The sequence below is a fragment of the Chrysochloris asiatica genome, unplaced genomic scaffold (assembly GCF_000296735.1).
Source record: "Chrysochloris asiatica unplaced genomic scaffold, ChrAsi1.0 scaffold00274, whole genome shotgun sequence".
In the NCBI taxonomy this organism is placed as follows: Eukaryota; Metazoa; Chordata; class Mammalia; order Afrosoricida; family Chrysochloridae; genus Chrysochloris; species Chrysochloris asiatica.
This window is the reverse complement of record NW_006408792.1, coordinates 3532474-3552759: the sequence shown is the minus strand read 5'-3', so window position 1 is coordinate 3552759 and position 20286 is coordinate 3532474. Positions and strand designations below refer to the sequence as shown.

Genomic DNA, 20286 nt, shown 5'->3' with positions numbered 1-20286 from the left:
AATATAAGAACACACACATATATAGTATTCTTTCATTCCTAAGGCACTTCTAAGTTTGAAATAATTTTAGAATTACAGAAGAATTGCAAAATAGCATAGCGAATTCTGTATAACCTTTGTCAAGGGTCCCCAGTTTAGCATCTTACATGGCCATGGCACAGTGATCAGAACAAAGAAATTTATGTTAGCATAATAATATCGACTGAACTGTATGACTTATTAATATCATACCAATTTATTTTTACTAATGTCTCTTTTTTCTGTTTTAGGAGCTAATCTAGGGTCCCACGTATCATGTAGTTGTCATGTCTCCTTAATGTCCTCCAGTCTGTGACAGTGTCCAAACTTGCCTTTATGATTTTGACACTTTTGAAGACTTCTGTTTAGATAATTCTGCAGAATGTTTTGCAGTTTGATGTTACACATTTTGGGTATGAATATAACCCAGGTGATGTGCCAATTAAAGTACATAATACCAGGGAACATGATATTAATATGTCATTGCTGATGATGCTAACCTTGATCACTGGGTCCAAGTTTTTCTTGCAAGGTTTCTCCATTATAAATGTTATCTTTTAAATTAATATATATTTTGAGGGAGGTACTTTGAAGCTCGGCAAATAGCTTTTCCTTCCAAAATATTTATCCACTATCGTATTGATCTAGGACTCTTACCTGAAACAATTGCTTACTGTGGTGTTTTAATGGTGATTTACATTTTCCTCATTATTTTACATTTTTTAGTTGTAAATTTTTGTGAGAACGAGTTCTTTCTTCTCTCCTTTTTATTTAATTATTGAATCATTTGTTTATATCAGTATGAACCCATAGATATTTATTTTATAGTACTTCAGGGTTTAAAGGGATTTCACATATATGTGTCTTAGTAGAATTACAGAGAAGGAAAACCAGGAACATATAAAGTAAGGACTACCATGAACTAGGAGTACTGGTGTGGCACTACAGGATAACCATTGAACTGCCAACTCCAAGGTCAGCAGTTCGAGCCCACCAACCACTTCTCAGAAATCCTATACAAGGTCTGAACTGACTGGACAGTATTCAACCACAGCAATCATGAACTTTTCTTCTATTCTAAACTTTGCAATAATCATTGCTGTTGTTAAGTACTGTTGAATCAAGTCCGACTCATAGTGATGCTGGATATGATTTCTGAGGAACAGCTGGTTGGTTTGAACTGCTGATTTTGTAGTTAGCAGTCCAGTGCTTATCCTACAGAACCATATCCAGGCAATAATGAAAAGTTAGTGGTTTATCCACAACCATTAGCTTTTAAATAACCTATGCATTACACTAACTGTTAGCTTCTCAATGATGGTTGGGAAAGGTCAAATGGATAAAACATGAATAAATACAATTTATTCATTGTTTTTAAAATCTTGTCTTATAAAGGTTTATTGGTGAAAATTGAAACTCATTTAAATTTGAGAATGTGGAGTTATGAATTTTGTGTGTGTTATTCTCTTTGATCATAGCTAGGTTATAAGGAATTGATTGAAAAAGAAATTACTTTCTTCTATCATAAAAACCCACAACAATGACTTTACATACTAACCTCTCTTACAAACCACTGGCAAAATGCAGGAGAAATCCACTCCCTGGCATGGAAACCACAGTCCATGAAAATGGCAGGCTTGTTTGTTCCGGCTTTGCCAATCTATTGCAAACAAAAGAAAAAGGAAAATCATGCATCAAGTGGCATTCAGGAGTTAACATTCACTTCTCATTTGGGTTTGGGATGCAACAGGTGAAACCTGACAGTTGCAAGAGATGTATCCCATGAGTCAATTAAAACATTAATACTAGCTCAGTATGTTCTTGCCTCTAGACACTCACAATGTTTGAGCTTACATGGCTGTTTATTATTTTTATTAAGCTTGACAAGTTCATATTTTCAGAAGAAGCTTGATTACTCTCCTTAATTGTACTCACGTGGAGGTTATTTTCAGCTGCTATTATTATGACCAAGAAGACTGGATGAGTAATTAGAAATAATCATGATTGTTGCTAATCGCCTAAGAATTTTTCTTCTCTTCTACTTATTCTTAGTCTTTTTATTTTCTTCATTAGACTTACATGACAAAAATGGCATTTGAGGACGACAGAAACCAATTGTTGATATGCTTTGTAATGACAGATAAACATGAAGCTTATGAACCTTTTTAGCAAACGAAATTACAATCAACAGCTTGGAGAGAATGATTTCATCAATGTAGACGATCATTTACGTTGCTTCCGGAATGTAGTTAAATGGATAGGACTTCTTATTTTATTGCATTGTTTCTTTTGAATATATCAAAATAATGTTGTAAAAATCTACATTTGTTGTTGTTGTTAGGTGCCATAGATGGTAGTGATCCTATTCACAACAGAACAAAACAATGCCTGGTCCTGGGCCAACCTCACAATCATTGTACACCTGAGCCCATTGCTGCTCTGACTGTGCCAACCCATCTTACTGGGAGTCTTCCTCTTTTTCTCTAATCCTCCACTTTACCAAACAGTGAACCAGTGACTGGTCCCTCCTGACAATATGATAGACGATATAACAAAATCCACATATGATTAAAGAAAAAGCCAGGGAATCTACTTGATTCCTAGGGGAGAGGGGATCTAACAATGTTTGGGATAAGCTTATCTGTGAAACAGATGTTAATGTGTTAGAATTCACTGATTTAAAGCCTCAGGCATGGCAAGATCATGGGTAAAAGCGATTACCTTGAGGAGGTACATACTGCGTCCTTCAAATGTGGTTCCGATAACACTGCGAGAGATGAGGTCTGGATTATCAGCAGCAATTTGTTGGGTCCAAGCCTCTATCTACCGAATTAAAACATTTATGGGTTAATGTGATATTCTTGGTTCAGTTTTTAAGAAAACTCAAAAAAACCTGCTGCCATTGAGTTGACACCAACTCATAGCAACCCTGTAGGGTACAGTAGAACAGCCACCATAGGGTTTCCAAGGTTATAAATCTTTAAAGAAGCGGATCGTCACATCTATCTCCCAAGGAGCAGCTGGTGGGTTTAAATTGCTATACCTTTTGGTTAGTAACCTAGAACTTTAACCACTGTTTCAACAGTTCTCCTCATCAATTCTCAAAGCAATGTTTAAACCACGTGTCCATCATACCGTTTCCCAGTTGTTGTACTTCTCATAATTGTGTCCAGATGCTCGGACCTGGCTATCAAATTGAGCCTCCAACACAGATCTCAGGTTGTTGATCAACACCCTGCAATGAACCAAAGTAAGTGCTTCTGTGAACATAGCATATTCTTTCCCAGTGAACACACATAAAACTCCAAAGAAAGAAATGGATTTATATACAGAACAGTGTACTCTCCATGGAATCACAAGTTGCCACCTGATTGTTCTTGATGCCATTCAACCTGAGCTGCTCAAGGGTAATTCTGCCATGTATCAGAAGGAGTAAATCTATTGAGGAGACTGGAGAGCGTGAGCATGTGAGCTCGTCCTCAGCCCAAACTTCACATATTTGGATCTCCTTGAACATTAATCTTGAGGAGATCTTCATGTGGTACCTGCTCTAATCTGGATGAGGGCCCTGGGTTGCCACACAAAACTGTACAATTAAGGATGATCTAAGGTTTCTCGAGTCTTTCCTGGAATCTACTCAGTACTAGGCAAATTGGGACAGTTAACCACCTGAAGACTTTCTGCAGATTTTCAGGAAAATACCTTGGCAGATGAAAATTCAGAAATATTAGCAAGCTAAAGATTTAGTAGGCATGAGTATATTGGGTTTAGGGAATAATTTAGGCTTGGTTTATTTTTGGATGGCTTAAAATCATTGACAATTGGTTCTGTAGCAAGAGAAATTGAAAATTGGTGACAGAACTTGACCTGATTATTTTTATAAATGAATTATTTCTATTATAAGAGACAGACCTAAAAGTACAGGTGTATGTGGTTTCATTTCTGTCTCCTACTTTGAGTGGAAAGTCTGTCCTGAACGGATGGGATTTTATAAGCATTAATGTCCTTGATCATAGTATTGTGACTAATACAGAGGCCAGCTTGCAGAAACTTCTATTATACACAGTCAAGCCTTGGCATGGTTTTATCTGACACACAGAGAATTGCAGCCGCACATCAAAAGTCAGCTTCCCTTCTGGCTGCCCCAAGGGCATTCTGGTGAAGTATGTCAGGGACATCCTCTGAACCTCCCTCACAGTTTCTCCTTCAAACTGTGAACTTGGGCATGGACTTGTGTTCACTTATGGAAAATGCAATAAATTAATACCAAATGGTATTTGAGTCCTAATAAAAGGCAAGTACTAAATTGACTTAATGTAGTGTTTTTAAAAAAAGAAAAAAGAGCAGATTTTAAAATTTATTTTGTGAAAATCAGACAGTGTTTCCGTTCTGCTGTGCATAAGGTTGCTATGGTTGCTATGAGTTGGTATGACTCGATGGCACCTAACAACAACATGCAGTGGCTGGTATTTTGTCTGGTACTAACAAGAAGCATCCTCTTAGTTCAACCACTGTGGAAAGTGGTGTGGCACTTGTTCAGCAAATTGGAAATAGCAACATCGTATGACCCAGCAATCCCTCTACTTGGTATATTTCTACAAGAAATAAGAGCCAGAGCATGAGTAGGTATATGCACACCTATGTTCATCGCAGCACTATTCACAATAGCGAAAAGATGGAGGCAGTCTAAGTACCCATCAGTGGAAGAGTGGATAAATGAACTTTGGTACATACACACAATGGAATACTGTGCAATGTTGAAAAATAAGGAATCTGTGAAACATCTCATAACATGGATGAGTCTGGAGGATATTATGCTGAGTGGAAGAAGTCCATTGCAGAAGGACAAATATTGTATCAGATCACTATTGTAAAATCTCAAAGAAAGGTTTTCATACTAAAAGAAACATTGATGGTTACCAGAGGTAGGAGTAAAGGTAGAATAATTCACTGGTTAGAGGATAGATACATGTTAACTCAGGTGACAGAAGGGTGATATAAAGAAGAGGGAGGTTGGCAGAAATATGATGAAGAAAGTTGAAGACATAGGGAGTTATGTATGGGCTAAAGGAGCTAGAGATAATTAGTGATACAACCTTGGAACAACAGTGTTCTGTTGTTGGACAGAGAGATATAGGCTGAATGGGTATGGAGGAAGAATGGGATACATATATGTCCATACACATATATGTCTCACAAATATATGAGTTTGAAAGAGGATATTTGTACATGGGTAACCACAGGGAGGAAATGAGATTGCAGTCTTTGAGATTATAAAGAAAGCATATGATTTCTGGAGTGTAAAATGGATGATCTTGTCTGTAAACCTTCACTCAATTCACATTAAAAGAGAAAAAAGCCATTCTCTTAGAGTTATTACTGTGTTAAATATTAAACATTTTCATCAATAACTTGGACTAGAGAACATAAAAAAAATAGTTAAATTTAAGATGACATCCAAGAATAAAAGTATTCTCTAGTAACTCATAAAGGAACATCAGAATGCAGTTGAAATGTCGTGCCATCTTTTGCCTGAAGGCGGGGGATTGACCTCAAATGATCCTTTCCAGTCCTATGATTATTTGATTTTATTAGATTTAGGACAAAGTACCACTTTAGTTATATTACAAAATATTATTACTAAATAATGAGCTTCTATTCTAGAAGATTAAAACAATGCCTCTTAATATAATTGAGACCTCATTACAGCTCCAAAGAGCAGAAGCATGTACACTATTTTATACTTTTATATGCTCCTTTTATAGAGCCATCCAACTTCCTCTTTTTTTCATTTCTTTCTTTTTTTTTTTTACATGCAGGCAAATTAGATAGCTGAGACTCCCAGTGAACCAAGGAACACAATGTCTGAGAAAGGAAGAGAGATGACTCAGATCCTTCTTTCAGATTCCTGAAAATAGAATGCTTAGCCAGCTTCTTAACTATGGTCCATCACTATCCAAGGACACTTTCCTGTGTGACTCTGAAATCTGAATGACAATGATGTCATAGACCGTTAACAACAATCAGTCTCTCTCTGGATGGGCCAGAGCAAGGACAAAGTTCTGCAAAGGACCATCCATCAAAAGGTTAAGCTAATTTGGCTTTAGTACCATAAATTGGAGATTTACATTATCTGACTCTTTGTAGCTAAGTGTGCAACATTGGCATTAAAAGACACTGTTGGGTTTCTTTTTGCACACACTTAAAATTAATACAGTATTTGCTTAAAGCTTTCAAATGGTGCAGGACAAGGTGAAGAGGGATGAAACCACTGAAAAACTATTTTGGTGGAAATTGTGCCTAGCGGGTTCCTGTTATATACATACACAACTGCAGATTCTTGCCGACAGAAAACTGTCTTAATACAAATTAGTTACCATGTGAGGTAATAATGGGACATACAGGGACTGCTTGCAGCCCCAGCAAGGATATTGCTGGTACGCTTCACCAGGATTTCTAGGGACTTATTATTATTTAATATTTAGAAAATTACATGCTATGAATGTGCTAAGGAGTGAACAGAGAAGCAAAAATTAACAAGATCTTAGCCCTCAGGGAATGTCTTATGTTCTAGATGAGACAAGGTTCCCAGACAATTCTCAAACAATTTACCACTGAAAAAAGAAAGTGAAGTTTACACCTGATAAAAGAAGACTGATGCAATTTGAAGTCATTTTACTGTTTTGTAATGTGGGTAGAATTAGGACATTGGTCAGGTAGCTGTTGTTCACTGATGGGCATTGAGCCTTCTTTATTCTTCTTAAACAATGAAAAGGAAAGTGTTCTTTTTTTGAATGTTCCTAACCACTAGGATTTTAGAAGGCTTTTCTAGTGCAATAAGAAGAGCAAAATGTCACAGACATGAATCTTAAGCACATTAAAAAGCTTACTGGGTTATATTTTTATTTAAAAAAGACAGTTCTTAGGGTCACATTTTGACACTTCCCTCAGGCAGAAGCAGAGAGCTAAGTAATGTGGAGTAGAATAATGGGGTTAAACAGCACAGTTTCTGTTGACACTTAAAAAATGCATTATCTCCCTCTTTTTTTATATTAGCAAATCATAGCAGCAGTCTCAACAATAAGAATTTTAAAATTTCATTTCCACAACAGCCATTTGAGGTAGGTATTATATCATTATTTTATGGATAAGGAAACTGAAGTTCAGAAAGTTAGGCAAATTATCCAAGCCACATAGAAAGTTGCAGAGTTGGACTACTAACTGAAAGGTTGACTGTTCGAGCCCACCCAGAGCTGCCTCAGAAGTAGTAAGATCTGATGATCTGTTTCTTAAAGGTCACAGCCTTAAAGTCCTATGAAGCAGTTTTACTCTGTGCACATGTGGTTGCCATTAGTCAGAAATGACTCAACAACAGCTAACAATAATAGCAAGATGTGAAAAACAAGAGAATGCTTCTAATCTTAAAATGTTTGTTGTTAAGTGGCTTAGGGTCAGTTCCAACTCATAGCGAGACTGTATATATAGGGTTTCAGAGGAGTGGATGGTGCATTTGAACCACCGACCTTGTTGTTCAAATCGACCTTATGGTTGAGTGTTTATTCTACGTCACCATACCAGGACTCCTTAAGAAGGGCATATTTTTTGCACTGTATAATGAAGACTGGAGCTTGTCATATGGTATTGCTGGATAAACATTCTAGTATTCAGGACTGGTGTCTGAGACTTTCTGTTTTCTCCACCCTATTCCACCCCTTGGAGGAAGAGTTCTGCTCTGGATCACAATTGAAGATCTCATTTCTCGCTTTCCTTGTGTATAAATGTCTCTGGCTCACCATGCTATTTTCCATCTTCCACCTTAGCGTATAGTTTTGTCTACCTAGAATGTGACTTTTCCCCATTTTCATCTGATGAACTTCCATTCCTTTTTCAGATCTCAGCTGAAGCCTCATTTCCTACACTCAGTTTATTCCATGATCTTTTTACCCTTAATGTCTATTATACATTACTGTAATTTCTTGTTCAAGGTTTGCCTTCCCTTAAAGTAGGTATGGCCACATTTTTCTTGTTCTGTATTTGGCACATGTTGGCATTCAGTATTATTTGTTGGGTCAACAAATGTACAATTGCCTGTACTTATTTTCACCTTCTGAAGCACAAGGGTGATACTGGGGATAGAATACAAGGGTAATCAGCTTGGCCAACTCTACTCTAGTCCTTGTGGGAATAACTTCTTTCCTTGGGCCCATCTTTCTATCTCATTTCCTATCAATAAAGATAGTGGTTAAAAGAACAGAAGAGTCACTCACTCTGACTCTGGTTCTTAAGCTAAAGGAACAAAAAGAGCCTTCATGGATCACAATGGATCCAGCTACTAACCTGAGCAAAAGATCTGGTAATATTTGGAGCTAAAATGGCATCTAACTAAAGATAGTGTCCGTTGGTTTGACCTGTTTTTTGTATATCACTTCTAAAATAGTAGCTGGATCTGGCTGAAAACGTGGGTCTATGGAACTGTAGGATGAGCACTGGACTGATCAACTCAATTGCACTTAACAATAACAACAAAAGTCAAACCCATTTTAGTTAACACAAAATACACATGGCCTAAAGTCTTAATATTTGGAATCTAGAGCCAGCCATTACCTATTGGTATGACAAAGAGCTCTGGTAGCGTAGTGGTTATGAGTTGGGCTGCTAACCTCAAAGTAAGCAGTTCAAAACTACCAGCTGTTCTGTGGGAGAAAGATAAGGTTTTCTGCTCCCATAAAGATTTACAGCCTCGGAAACCTTATACAGGGTTGCTATGAGTCAGAACTGACTCCATGGCACATAATCAATCTAGGTATTTCTATTTCCAACCTTTCGAGAAGAAAGTGCCTTACAGTTGAAGTCCTGGTGTAGTGCTGTGGGTTAATGTGTTTGATGGCAAGGTCTGTTTAAACTGTAAGGTCAGCTGTTCAAATTCACTAACCATTCCAGAAACCCTATGCAGGATCGCTCTGTGTTGGAACCAATTCTATGGGACTTTAACAACAACAAAGGTCAAGTTATGTAATCTCTTAGTCTCATTTTTACCTCCCCAGTATTATTCAGAGGCTCAAATAAGAGGGTACACACCAAACCCAAACCAAATCCACTGCTGTCTAGCTGAATCCATTTTCATAGGGGCCTTATATAGGTTTTCAGGGGCTATAAATATTTCTAAGAGCAGACAACCTTATCTTTCTCTGGAAGAGTGTGGCTGGTGGGTTTAAAATGGCAGTCTTGTGGTTAGCAGTTCAATACTTAACCCACAGAACTACCATGACTTCCTAAGAGTGTGGATAGGAGATCATTTTAATAGTGATAATGCATGAACTTACTCATATTGCAATTCATTCTGCTCCAGAAAGTCCTCCACATTGGCAACATCTTCGGCTTTAACATGAAAGTCAACTGTGCTGTGAGGTTTGATTTGTGTGGCAGAATCTGGTTTCCAGAAGTCAATCTGAGTAAAGAACAAGATATACAACATTCTTATCAATGGAGAAAAGATTGAAGTTGTCAAGGACTTCATTCTTCTTGGATCAACTATCAACACTCTCGGAAGCAGCAGTCAAGAGATCAGACGACGTATTGCATTGGGCAAATCTGCTGCACAGGAACTTTTTAAAGTATTGAAGAGCAGAGATGTCAGCTTGAGGACTAAGGTGTGCCTGACCCAGGCCATGGTGCTTTCAATAGCCTCATATGGATGAGAAAGCTGGACAGTGAATAAGGAAGATCATAGAAGAATTGATGCCTTTGAGTTGTGGTGTTGGAGGAGAATACTGAAAGTGCCATGGACTGCCAAAAGAACCAATAGATCTGTTTTGGGAGAAATGCAGCCAGAATGCTCCTTGGAGGCCAAGACGGCTAAGCTTTGTCTCTCATACTTTGGACATATTGTCCAGAGGAAACAGTCACTGGAGAAGGATGTCATGCTGGGTAAGGTGGAGGGTCAGAGAAAAAGAGGAAGACCCCTAACGAGATGGATTGGCCAGGTGGCATCATTGATGGACTCAAGCGTGGCAGCAGTAGTGAGGTTGGCCCAGGATGGGACATTGTTTCGTTCTGCTGTGCATGGGGTCACTATGAGTCGGTTCTGACTCGATGGCACCTGACAACAACAACATACTATATTGAGCACCTATAATTCAATGGGTAAATTTCCATTTGAAAGCATATTTCTCTACTCTATTAAGTTATTTTCATGATAAAATTGCATATTAGAGCTCCTAAAAATATCTCATTTGGGTAAATAAGCATTGGGAACAAGCAGTTAGATATTGATAAAAATATTTACAGATATTTGATTGTCAACAAACATGATAACCAGAATTATTTCCCACAATATTGGTTACAGTATTCCACAACTACTGTTTTCTAATTATTTTTTCTGGAGTACTTGCTTGTTGTGATGTGACAGCAGTATTTGTGGTAACAGGTGTATTTGCTGAATGAAGGATGATGAATTAAATAGAACTACAAAATTTAATGGAGGTAAACTAAGATTTCCCATTTACTCTTTATGATCATATTTTATGGCTTTCTCTGGAACTCCATAATGTCAAAGTTATAGCATCCCTCATCAGGAAGATACATCAGGAAGAACAAAGGCATCTTTCCACAGTGGGCATGGTGACACCACTATCAAAACAAAGCGCTTTCAGGGATCCAGGAAAATGCTGACATTTCCATTTATTCAGTTCTTTGGCAACTATTACTGAGGACCTACTATGTGCTGGGCATCCTATCTGAGATAAGGAATTCACTAATGATCAAATCAAGCATAGCATTTGACTTCATGTAATTTATAGACTTTAAAGAAAATAATGTACAAAAAGAACAGGTTGACTGAATCAATAATTTAAATATTTTCATTTGAGAAGTTGTGATTTTGAAAATCCTTTCCCCGTGGAATAGGTAATCCTATTACCCAGGGGCATGTTGTCTCTTTTAAGCATGACTTTTCTTTTCTTTTCTTGAGCTGAGTAGAGATCTAGAAGCCTGAGGTGTGAGCCTGTTTTAGGTTCTTCCTCTGCCTCAGAGTCTCACCTAGCCCATCTTCAGATGTTTGTGAGTAGTCTTAGCTGGAGATGTGACAGGAAGTTATTTTTAGAACTGTAGCTTGGGAACTTGGAAGGGAGTTTGAGCAGATTTAAAGATCTGAGGCAGGAACTGATGTGGTAAACTCTTAAAATGACTCAGTTTCAGATACTCTTGTGGAGAATCCGATAAACTATATCTATCTTGTCCTGTCAATATTCAAAACACTGAAGAAGCCCAGTGGGAGCTGAGTCCCAAGTCAGGGACATAGGGGTAATAGGACCATGAGAGGCAAGGACCCATCAAGAGAGACCCAGAAGAGTGTGAGTGTGTTTGTCATAACAGTTTTGAAAGGAGGGAACACTGATCGTTGTGTTGAGACTGGATCCAGAATGAGACTTAGTGAGTCAAATCTGAGAGGAGGATAAAGGTGAGCGGTAATTGATGGTGTAGGAAACAGAGTCATGTCAGAATAAAGACAGAAAACAAGAGACTGGTGATGAATTCTAGTTAACCAACACTGTGAAGAGAAGGGAGGCAAAGCATATCCTTTAAAGTTAGGATGAATAAGGGCAATACTTGAACAATATGATGAACATAACTAATGTCACTGATCTATACAAGTTAAGATTGTTGAAATGTCAAATGTTTTGTTATACATACATATATGTATCACAATAAAAATGTTTTAAAAAGTTAGCTCTAAATTTGTGTTCCTAATAAACACCTGTCATTTTGAGGTGGGCTACAAGAGGAAAAGGAGCTCTGGTAGCGTAGTGTTTATGAATGGGGTTGCAAACCTCAAGGTCGGCAGTTTGAAACTACCAGCTGCTCTGTGGGAGAAAGATGAGGCTTTCTGCTTCCATGAAGATTTGCAGCCTCGGAAACCCGGTGCAGGGTCACTATGAGAAGGAACCAATTCCACGGTACTTAACAACAACAACAACAGCAACATCAACAAGAGGGAATGGAAGGGAGTCTTAATTATAGACACAGAAACAAAGCACATAAAGTCCTCAAAGCATCCGTTTTAGATACTATTAGTGCACCATCCATATATAAATAACCCTTGGACATTTTAGTGTACCAGGGGACTGTTAAAATCTACTTTTCTGTGCCTGAGGGCTCTTTTCCCCAGAACTGCCAAAAGCTAATTCTGATTCATAGTGACATTAAAGGTCAGAGTAGAACTGCTCTAAAGGGTTTCTAAGGCTGTACATCTTTATGGAAGCAGACTGCCTCATCTTTCTCCTGCAGAGAAATTGGTATGGTTGAACTGCTAACCTTTCAATTAGTACCCCAACACTTAACCCACTGTACACGAGGTGCTGAGGAAATACTTCCAGAGAAGTCTTTCACCAATAGATCTGGAATATTCCAGTTTCCTCAAGTGGGTGAGAAGCATGTGTTTTGAGCCTTTCCTAGAATTTCCTATGTAATTACATTTTAGTTGATTGCCATCCTTTCTCTTCTCATTTCTCTAGGAGTGTTCACTGGGTGTCCCAAATAAAATCCTTGCCTTTGAATTCGTGTCTCAGGTTCTGTTTCTGGGAGAATCCATATTAAAATGCCAACTTTTTACTCAAAGCAAGAAATACCCACGTAATATCCCTGGTGATAACTCTAAGACAATCTTGAGCATGTCTAGGGCCACTTCAGATATCCTAATTGTTTGATGACTTTTTTTCCCTAATATTAAGCTTAAAGTTGTCTTCCCTAATCGATGGCTTATTGCTTCTAGTTCTCCCAAATAGTGGAAGACATCTGCCATGCCACCTTTAAGATTTTGCTGTGTGATACTAGAATGGTTGAAAAGGGGATTCTTGAAAAAGGGATGAAAAAACCCTATGACTATATTGTACAAAGACTTACAGAGATAACCTGAAATTGTTAAAAAATTTTTCAGTTTGACATAGAAAGAAATGGTTAGAAAAATCTGCTAACACCCAATACTACAGAGTACTGCAAATGTGCCACAGATTTATTATATACTAAAGTTACTATATTATGTGTACATATGCCTCATAGCTGTTTACTAATGTGCCAAGTATAGATGTAAATAATAAACTCATAGTGTTAATACAAAAAATGAACATGAACTTTCATCAATCACCAAGATCTTATAAACGGGAGTTAGCTCTGAAATACTGGCAATATATACTGCTATGAAATTATAGAAACCTTTATATCAAAATGTGAGGCTGTTTCTTGACATATCCTCCTTCTAGGTTTGTACATTTCTGAAGGTGGTGTTTCTGTCTCTCTAACGCTTCCCTGAAGAATTCTGTGCCCTTCCTTTTATACCATGTCAAAGTTGCAGTTTTGGCATCTTTGGTAGACTTGAATCATGCTCCTTTTCAATGTTTTGAAGTTTTTGAGAACAAAAAGAAGTCTGAAAGGGTAAGATCAGGCCTGTAAGGTAGGTGCAGTAAGGTTTTCTAGTGAAATTCTTATAGGACAGCCCTTGATACCCTTGAAGAATGAGCAGGTACATTTTTGTGATGAAAAAATAATGCCTCAGCACAACATTCCTGGCCTGCTTCTCATCAATGCTTTTTTCAGTTTTCTTAAAACTGCCTCATACTAAGCCCCCATGATTTTTCCTTTGTCCTTCAAGAAAATCTAACAAGATTGTTCCTTTCGGGTCCCCTCAAACAGTCCCCATAACCTTCTGAGCTAACCACTATGCCTTGAATTTAAATGGCCCAGCAAACACCATCAGAAGAAACTGTTTCGCTTGGGCGTTGTTTTGAAATCACCATGATTGACACTAAGACAAATGCGTTACTGAGAGAACTGATTGCCAAGACATGTTTAAATATATTTTGTTTGGAATAAACCTGTGCATATATGAACTTGAACCCTAGTAGCAATAATTTTTTTACTTACCTCTGTAAAGTATATGATACAAGATGTGGGAAATTTGATTCTATGTCAAGAAGTCATAAAACTGAATATGAATCCAGTAAGCAAAGTGGTGAAGAAATAGAATATTGGTTGGAACATAAGGGATATATTTAAGTAAGTAATAGCATTATGAGTGGTATCTATAGATGGCTGATAATTAGAGTGCTTCCTAAAATACATTTTGGAATTAGCACAAAAGTAAGATTATATAGTTTATCTACACAGAACACTGTTGGTTCAAGGTTGTCTAAATATCACTATTTACCTCTATCTCCTTTAGCCTTTGCATACTCCCCTGTGTCTTCACCTATATTTATCATTTTTCTGCCACCCTCTCTCTTCCTGTATATTGCCCTCCCGTCACCTGAGTTAGCATTTGTTTACCCTCTTGCAAATGAATGACTCTACCTTCCCTCCCATTCTTGGTAACCATCAAAGAATGCCTCTTTCAGTATGGAATATAAAAGAACATTGGTGTTAGGATAGTTGCTTCTTCAGAGATTTGCTTGATGTTGCATGTGACCATTAACTGAACATTTGATAGATTCTTAATTTATCTTGATGAAATTTTTGATGCAATGACTACTCTAGGTCTTATTTGGAATAACAGGGAAGAGATTGCTGGTATAGTAAAAGTGGCAGAAACATCAGAAGACTGTAACCATTTTATTCTTGGCATAGATAGATGTATATGTTAAACTCATGAACTATATATAGGGTCCAAGAAAATCCAGAGAAAACAGATTATGTTCTATGGTGAATGGCTCTAAAACAGGAATGCGTACAACTCTGCAAGGAAATAAAAGAAAATCCTTACTATGCAATTACAGATGACCCAGATGGCAAGGGGAAGGGCTATTAGGTCCAATGTGGTCACAGAGCTCTCCAATATGTTCAGCTTTTAAAAGGACATGTTCAAAAGCTGGGAGGAAGGACACAGAGCCAAGGATGAATACAAAGACTGGATGCCCTTGTAATGATCTTATCAGGAAGGCTACATCCCAGAATATGCTGCACTTGCAGGATTGCTATGGTGAAGAAAAATCTCTTTTTTAATCATGTTGAAAGTAAAAAGGGTAAAGGAGGAAAATACAGTCTAATTGCTTGGCACTAAAACATGATATTTGCAGCTGGAAGACAGAAAACTGTTGTTAAGTGCTGTCGAGTTGGTTCTGGCCCATAGTGACCCTGTATAGGGTTTCCAAGGAGCAGCTGGTGAGCTTGAACCACTGACCTTGCAGTTCAAATGGCTTTGCTGTCTGGTGCATTAAACCACAGTGCCAACTAGGACTTCTGTTTTTTCAAAGATATACATTATTTCTTGGTTCTGTTATTTCTACTGAGAGGTAAAATTCATTTCCACTTGGATAAGTAAATACTTTTTCAAATGCTGTGAAATATTGTCTTTGGAAAGAAGGCACTGAAACCCATGGTAGATGAAGAGAAAGGTGTTTATATTCAGCCATGTAAATTGATTTCTAAATCCCAGACTTAATAATAGCAAACACTTATAACTCTCACTATATAAGTACTTCCTGTTTTCCATTTATTATTATTATTTTACAGTCCTTTAAGTAAGTAGTAGTATCACCCTCATTTTAAAAATGAGATTAAGGCACAAAGAGGTAATGGAAAGTGTCCAAAATTCTGTGAGTGGTGGGGCCAGGATTTGAACTCATACACTCTGAGTTCAGATTCTGTACTCTTGACCACCATAAAATGTATAATTTAATATAACTAAAAGATACTGAAGATGCAATCACAGAACTTTCTCAGCAGTCTTGAAGGAGTCAGAGTTTGAAAGGACCTTTGAGAACTGGAGGGGCAAGTTTCAATTTCATAAGCAGGAAAACAGGTGAATCTCAGAATTAGGAACTCCTGGGGCCTGGCATGGATTCTGGCAAAGCTGCAGAGTAAACTGGAAGCAGATGGATTGCAAATGTTCAGAAAAGGGAGCTGTGATCCCTGGGGCCAGCCTGGTTTAAAGCAAGAATAAGTCAGGCCCAATTAACTTCATCTTACTATTGGAAGAGACCAGTAGTCTAGAAGAATGCTGAATCTTGATCTCAGCAAGGTATTTAACTGTCTCAGTATAAATATTCTTCTTTACAATAGGAAAGCAGCATAAAGTTAGCTGTAGGTAATTCCCCACTAATTATAGTTTATCAGACTTATCCAACCAATGTTGATTAATGAATCATATTCAGTGCTTAACTCTTGTGTCTGGCACATTGGAGACATATGATAAATACATATTGAATGAGTGAACCATGAAGGAAGCCTCTAATTCTGTGGTGACCCCCCTGACCTACTTAATATTCTTCTTTATCAATAACAAAGATTAACGTCAAGAAGGTCTGGTTATCAAACTTGCTGGTGAATCAAACTTTGTTGTTGTTGTTAAGTGCCGTCGAGTCGGTTCCGACCCATAGCGACCCTGTACAGGGTTTCCGAGGGTGTAAATCCTTACGGGAGTAGAAAGCCTCATCTTTCTCCCGCGGAGTGGCTGGTAGTTTCGAACCGCTGACCTTAAGGTTCGCAGCTCGATTCGTAACCACTACGCGGGGAAGAATTATTTCCTTGGATGACTGAATTAATTTTTAATAATTATAAAATTATGAAATTATAAAAACTTATAAAAAAATAATTTTAAAAAAAGCTGAAAGCTGGCTATCAAGATAAGAAAATCCTGCATTTTGGTTTAAAAAAATAAAATACCCCCAAACCAATAATTAGGCAAGTACAGAAGAGGGATACCTTGTCTGAGGGTGATTCATGTGAAGAAAAAGTATCTTAATAGTTTTGATTGGCCACAGGTTTAATATAAGCCAACAGTTCTCAAGATGCTTCAAAGCTCTTTAGGCTCCATTAATAAATGTCTGCTTTACAAATGAAGGCAGGCAATGGTCTTGTAATATATACTAATCAGAGCACACCTGGAAGCCCATTGTCACTCTTGAAAGCTACATTTTAAAATAGAAATAGAGACAGAAAACTGAGCTGTATCCAGAAGTGACCAGGATGATGGTGGTGGTGGTTATGTGCCGTGGAGTCGGTTCTGACTCATAACGACCATGTACAGGGTTTCCGAGAGTGTAAATCTTTATGGCAGTAGAAAGCCTCATCTTTCTCCTGTGGAACAGCTGGTAGTTTCAAACTACTGTCGCTGAGGTTAGCAGCCTGATTCATAACCACTACGCTACCAGAGACCAAGATGATAAGAGTCTGTAAACCAGGGCTAAGAGAAATGATGGCAGGCCTGGAGAAGCTAACTAGAGATAACATAATATTGGCTTAGCCGTGTCCAATGGGACAAAGTTAGAAAAAGCAGCTTTCATGTCAGTATTAGGAAGAAAACAATTAGAATTATTCCTAATGTAAATAGGCTATTTAGAAAAGTAGTTTACCTACTATTTCTGAAAGGACTCAAACAGGTTTTAATAGGGTTGGCAACCAAAGATGCTATTACTAGGGAGGTAGTTGTGGTGCTGTAGGATAAAGCACAGCTACAAGGTTGGCAGTACAAACTTGCCAGCTGCTCCTCGGAAACCCTATACAGGATTGCTGTGAGTCGGTACCGACTTGACAGCACATAACAATAATTTCAAATTTGACTGGCTGGTGGTTGTGTGCTGTGGAGTCGGTTCCGACTCATAGCGACCCTGTACAGGGTTTCTGAGGCTGTAAATCTTTACGGGAGCAGAAGGCCTCATTTTTCTCCCGCGGAACAGCTGGTAGTTTCGAACTACTGACCTTGAGGTTCGCAGCCCGATTCGTAACCACCACACTACCAGAGCTCCTCTCAAATTTGACTAGAAGGCTGGAATAGATGACTTTATATTCTCTTTCAATTTTTAAACGTCAGAGTCTGTAATTATGACACCTTTCTCTTTTCTTCCTCTACACCTTGAATCTGAAGAAATTACTTTTTATGTATTTATATATAGATTTAGGGGGGAAAAATTTAAGAGCTTGTAGATTATTTTAGTTTATACAGTACACATGAAGAAACAGCATTGGTCCAAATAGAACTATTTGTGGTCAGCACTAGTTTTCTTCTACACTACATCCGTAATGAAAAAAAAAATGCCAGTTCGCATCCCACATACAGTGGGTGTTTGCTTTTTAAAGAAGCACAGGTATTTTTGGTTTCTTGTAAGCAAAAGAAAAGTATGGAAAGCCTTCATAGCTATTCACCTCTCCCGTCTTCTCCATCATACCACATCATTCAGGGTGCCTGAATCAAGGTCATGAAACCCAAGCTGTTTGATTCTGAATGAAAGAAAACCAAAGAGAACAGATGACACATGGGAGGTGGAAATGAAGTGTCAGTTGGACAAAAGCCCAGTTTTCCAGCAAAATCCAAGTTGATCATTTTTCTCTTTTGCCTTAGAATGGAAGTGATTGCACATTCCATGTTCTGTGACCTTCACGACAGTTCCAGCTCCTCTGGTTATCATAACCTGTCAACTCTTTTAAAAGTTATCATGAATTTAAAATAGTACTGGGTTTATGGCAATCTAATTTAGGCAGAAAAATGCAACATTATGGCACTAACTTTTTAAAAATTTTAATTTTCTTACCAAGTGTGTTCATGTTCATTTTTCATGTCAGTGTTCCTTTGGCCGAATCATATTGTCATCTAAGATTTTGATGCATGTGTGAAGACACCTATAATGGTGGTGGTGGTGGTGTACCATGGAGTCAGCTCTGATTCAGAGTGACCCTGTTTCTGAGACTGTAAATCTTTATAGGAGCTGAAAGCCTCATCTTTATTCTGTGGAGCAGCTGGTAGGCTTGAACCACAGACTTTGTAATTTGAAGTCCAGTGCTTATCGTATAGAGCCACCACATGTCCTAATGAACACTTAGTACAGAATTATTAATTACCTGGATTTTGCTGGCCAACTCCTGGATTAAGTTGATGTGATTTTCATCTTCAACGTTGACTCGCAACACCTTCTCACTGAAGGTGAAATAGAGGAGGAAGAATAGACAATTTTTAAAAAGGAATAGGTATTTAAATTTTGGATTTTAAATATGAGAAAGAAAGAGGGTTTGCCATATTTAAGAAATTGCTTTCTTACCCTTCAAAGTGCTCACCAGAATGGTGAGCAGATGCTAGGCTCACAGTTACGAGAACCAGGAGTGCCAACATTGTGACTGTTAGAGTCTTTTGGGTTGCTTTCACCTGCTTTTATAATCCAGGGTGTTCTTTGTTTTCCTCTCCTGATTGCAAATATGCACGGTCAAATCTTGATTAATGGTTTTCCCAGCATTTTTGCCTTGGTAGCTGTGTAAAGTCTGAGAGACTATCTCTCATAACACCTGTGAAAAGCTGAGCAAATAATCTGAAGTTCAAATTACCTAATTTGGAAAACAGACCTTGAGTAGGTTAGAGGTAAATAAGTTTTAAGAAAAACCTATTTTGTAGGCTTCCCCGCCCCCAATCTTAGCATTTGAATTGAAGTTTATTTAAATACAATAAAAATGTAGATTTGAATGTGAAGTTTCATGAGTTTCCATAAATTTGAGGGGACTCCAACGGAAAAATGGAATTAAAAGATAAAAATATAAACTGCTTTTTCAACATAATCTCTATAAGGCCAAAATACTTTTGTAAGCAATGACACCTGCCATTTAGTCCATCCCTAAAGAACTTAAAGTCTGAGGGATTTAACCATGTCAATGAAGTGTTTTTTTTTTTTTTACACTATTAACTGAAGAAAAATGGGTGCCCTTTAAATATTTTTTTAAGATGGGAAAACAAAAAGAAGCCAAAAGAAGCCAAATCAGGACTGTAAGGTGGATACCTAATGATATCCCATAGAAACTTTCACAAAATTGCCCTTGTTTAATAAGAGGAAAGAGGAGGAGACTTGTCACTGTGGAGAAAGCCTCTGGTGAATTTTTCCTGGGTGTTTTCCTGCTAAAAATTAGGATAACTTTCTCAAAACACTTTAATAATTCTTCGACCATCCAGAAAATATGTCTTGAACATCCCCCAACAAGGTTACTATGACTGGTGTGGCATTACAGGAAAAGCACTGGACTGCTAACTGCAAGCTTGTTGGTTGAAATCCACGAGCCACTTCTTGAAAACCCTATAAATGGTCGCTATGTGTCAAAATGACTCAATGATACTTAATAAGAACAATGACTTTTACTCCTAGTAGGTCTGATTTTGCTTTGACTGCACTGTTTTCCTCTTTTGGGGTCTTTTGTTTTGATTGTGTTTTGCCTTCAGGATCATACTGGTAAAGCCATGTTTCTTCTCCTGTTACAGTTTTTCCAAGAAATGATCAGGATTTGATCCCACTTGTTTAAAATTAC

At 37.8% G+C, this 20286-nt stretch overlaps 1 protein-coding gene across 1 annotated transcript in view; it reads right to left on the bottom strand.

Annotated features, from left to right (window-relative positions):
- The window catches only part of CPB1 (carboxypeptidase B1 (tissue)), a 35298-nt gene extending 16183 nt beyond the window's left edge, over window positions 1–19115 (bottom strand). Inside the window, exons 1-6 of the mRNA XM_006874392.1 lie at window positions 19041–19115; window positions 18844–18919; window positions 9342–9466; window positions 3154–3253; window positions 2740–2841; window positions 1577–1678 (exon numbers count right to left, since the gene is read on the bottom strand). Coding sequence (XP_006874454.1) covers window positions 1577–1678; window positions 2740–2841; window positions 3154–3253; window positions 9342–9466; window positions 18844–18919; window positions 19041–19111 — 576 coding nt within the window. The 5' untranslated portion in view covers window positions 19112–19115. The remainder of the gene's footprint in view (window positions 1–1576; window positions 1679–2739; window positions 2842–3153; window positions 3254–9341; window positions 9467–18843; window positions 18920–19040) is intronic.
- Window positions 19116–20286: the final 1171 nt, after the last annotated feature.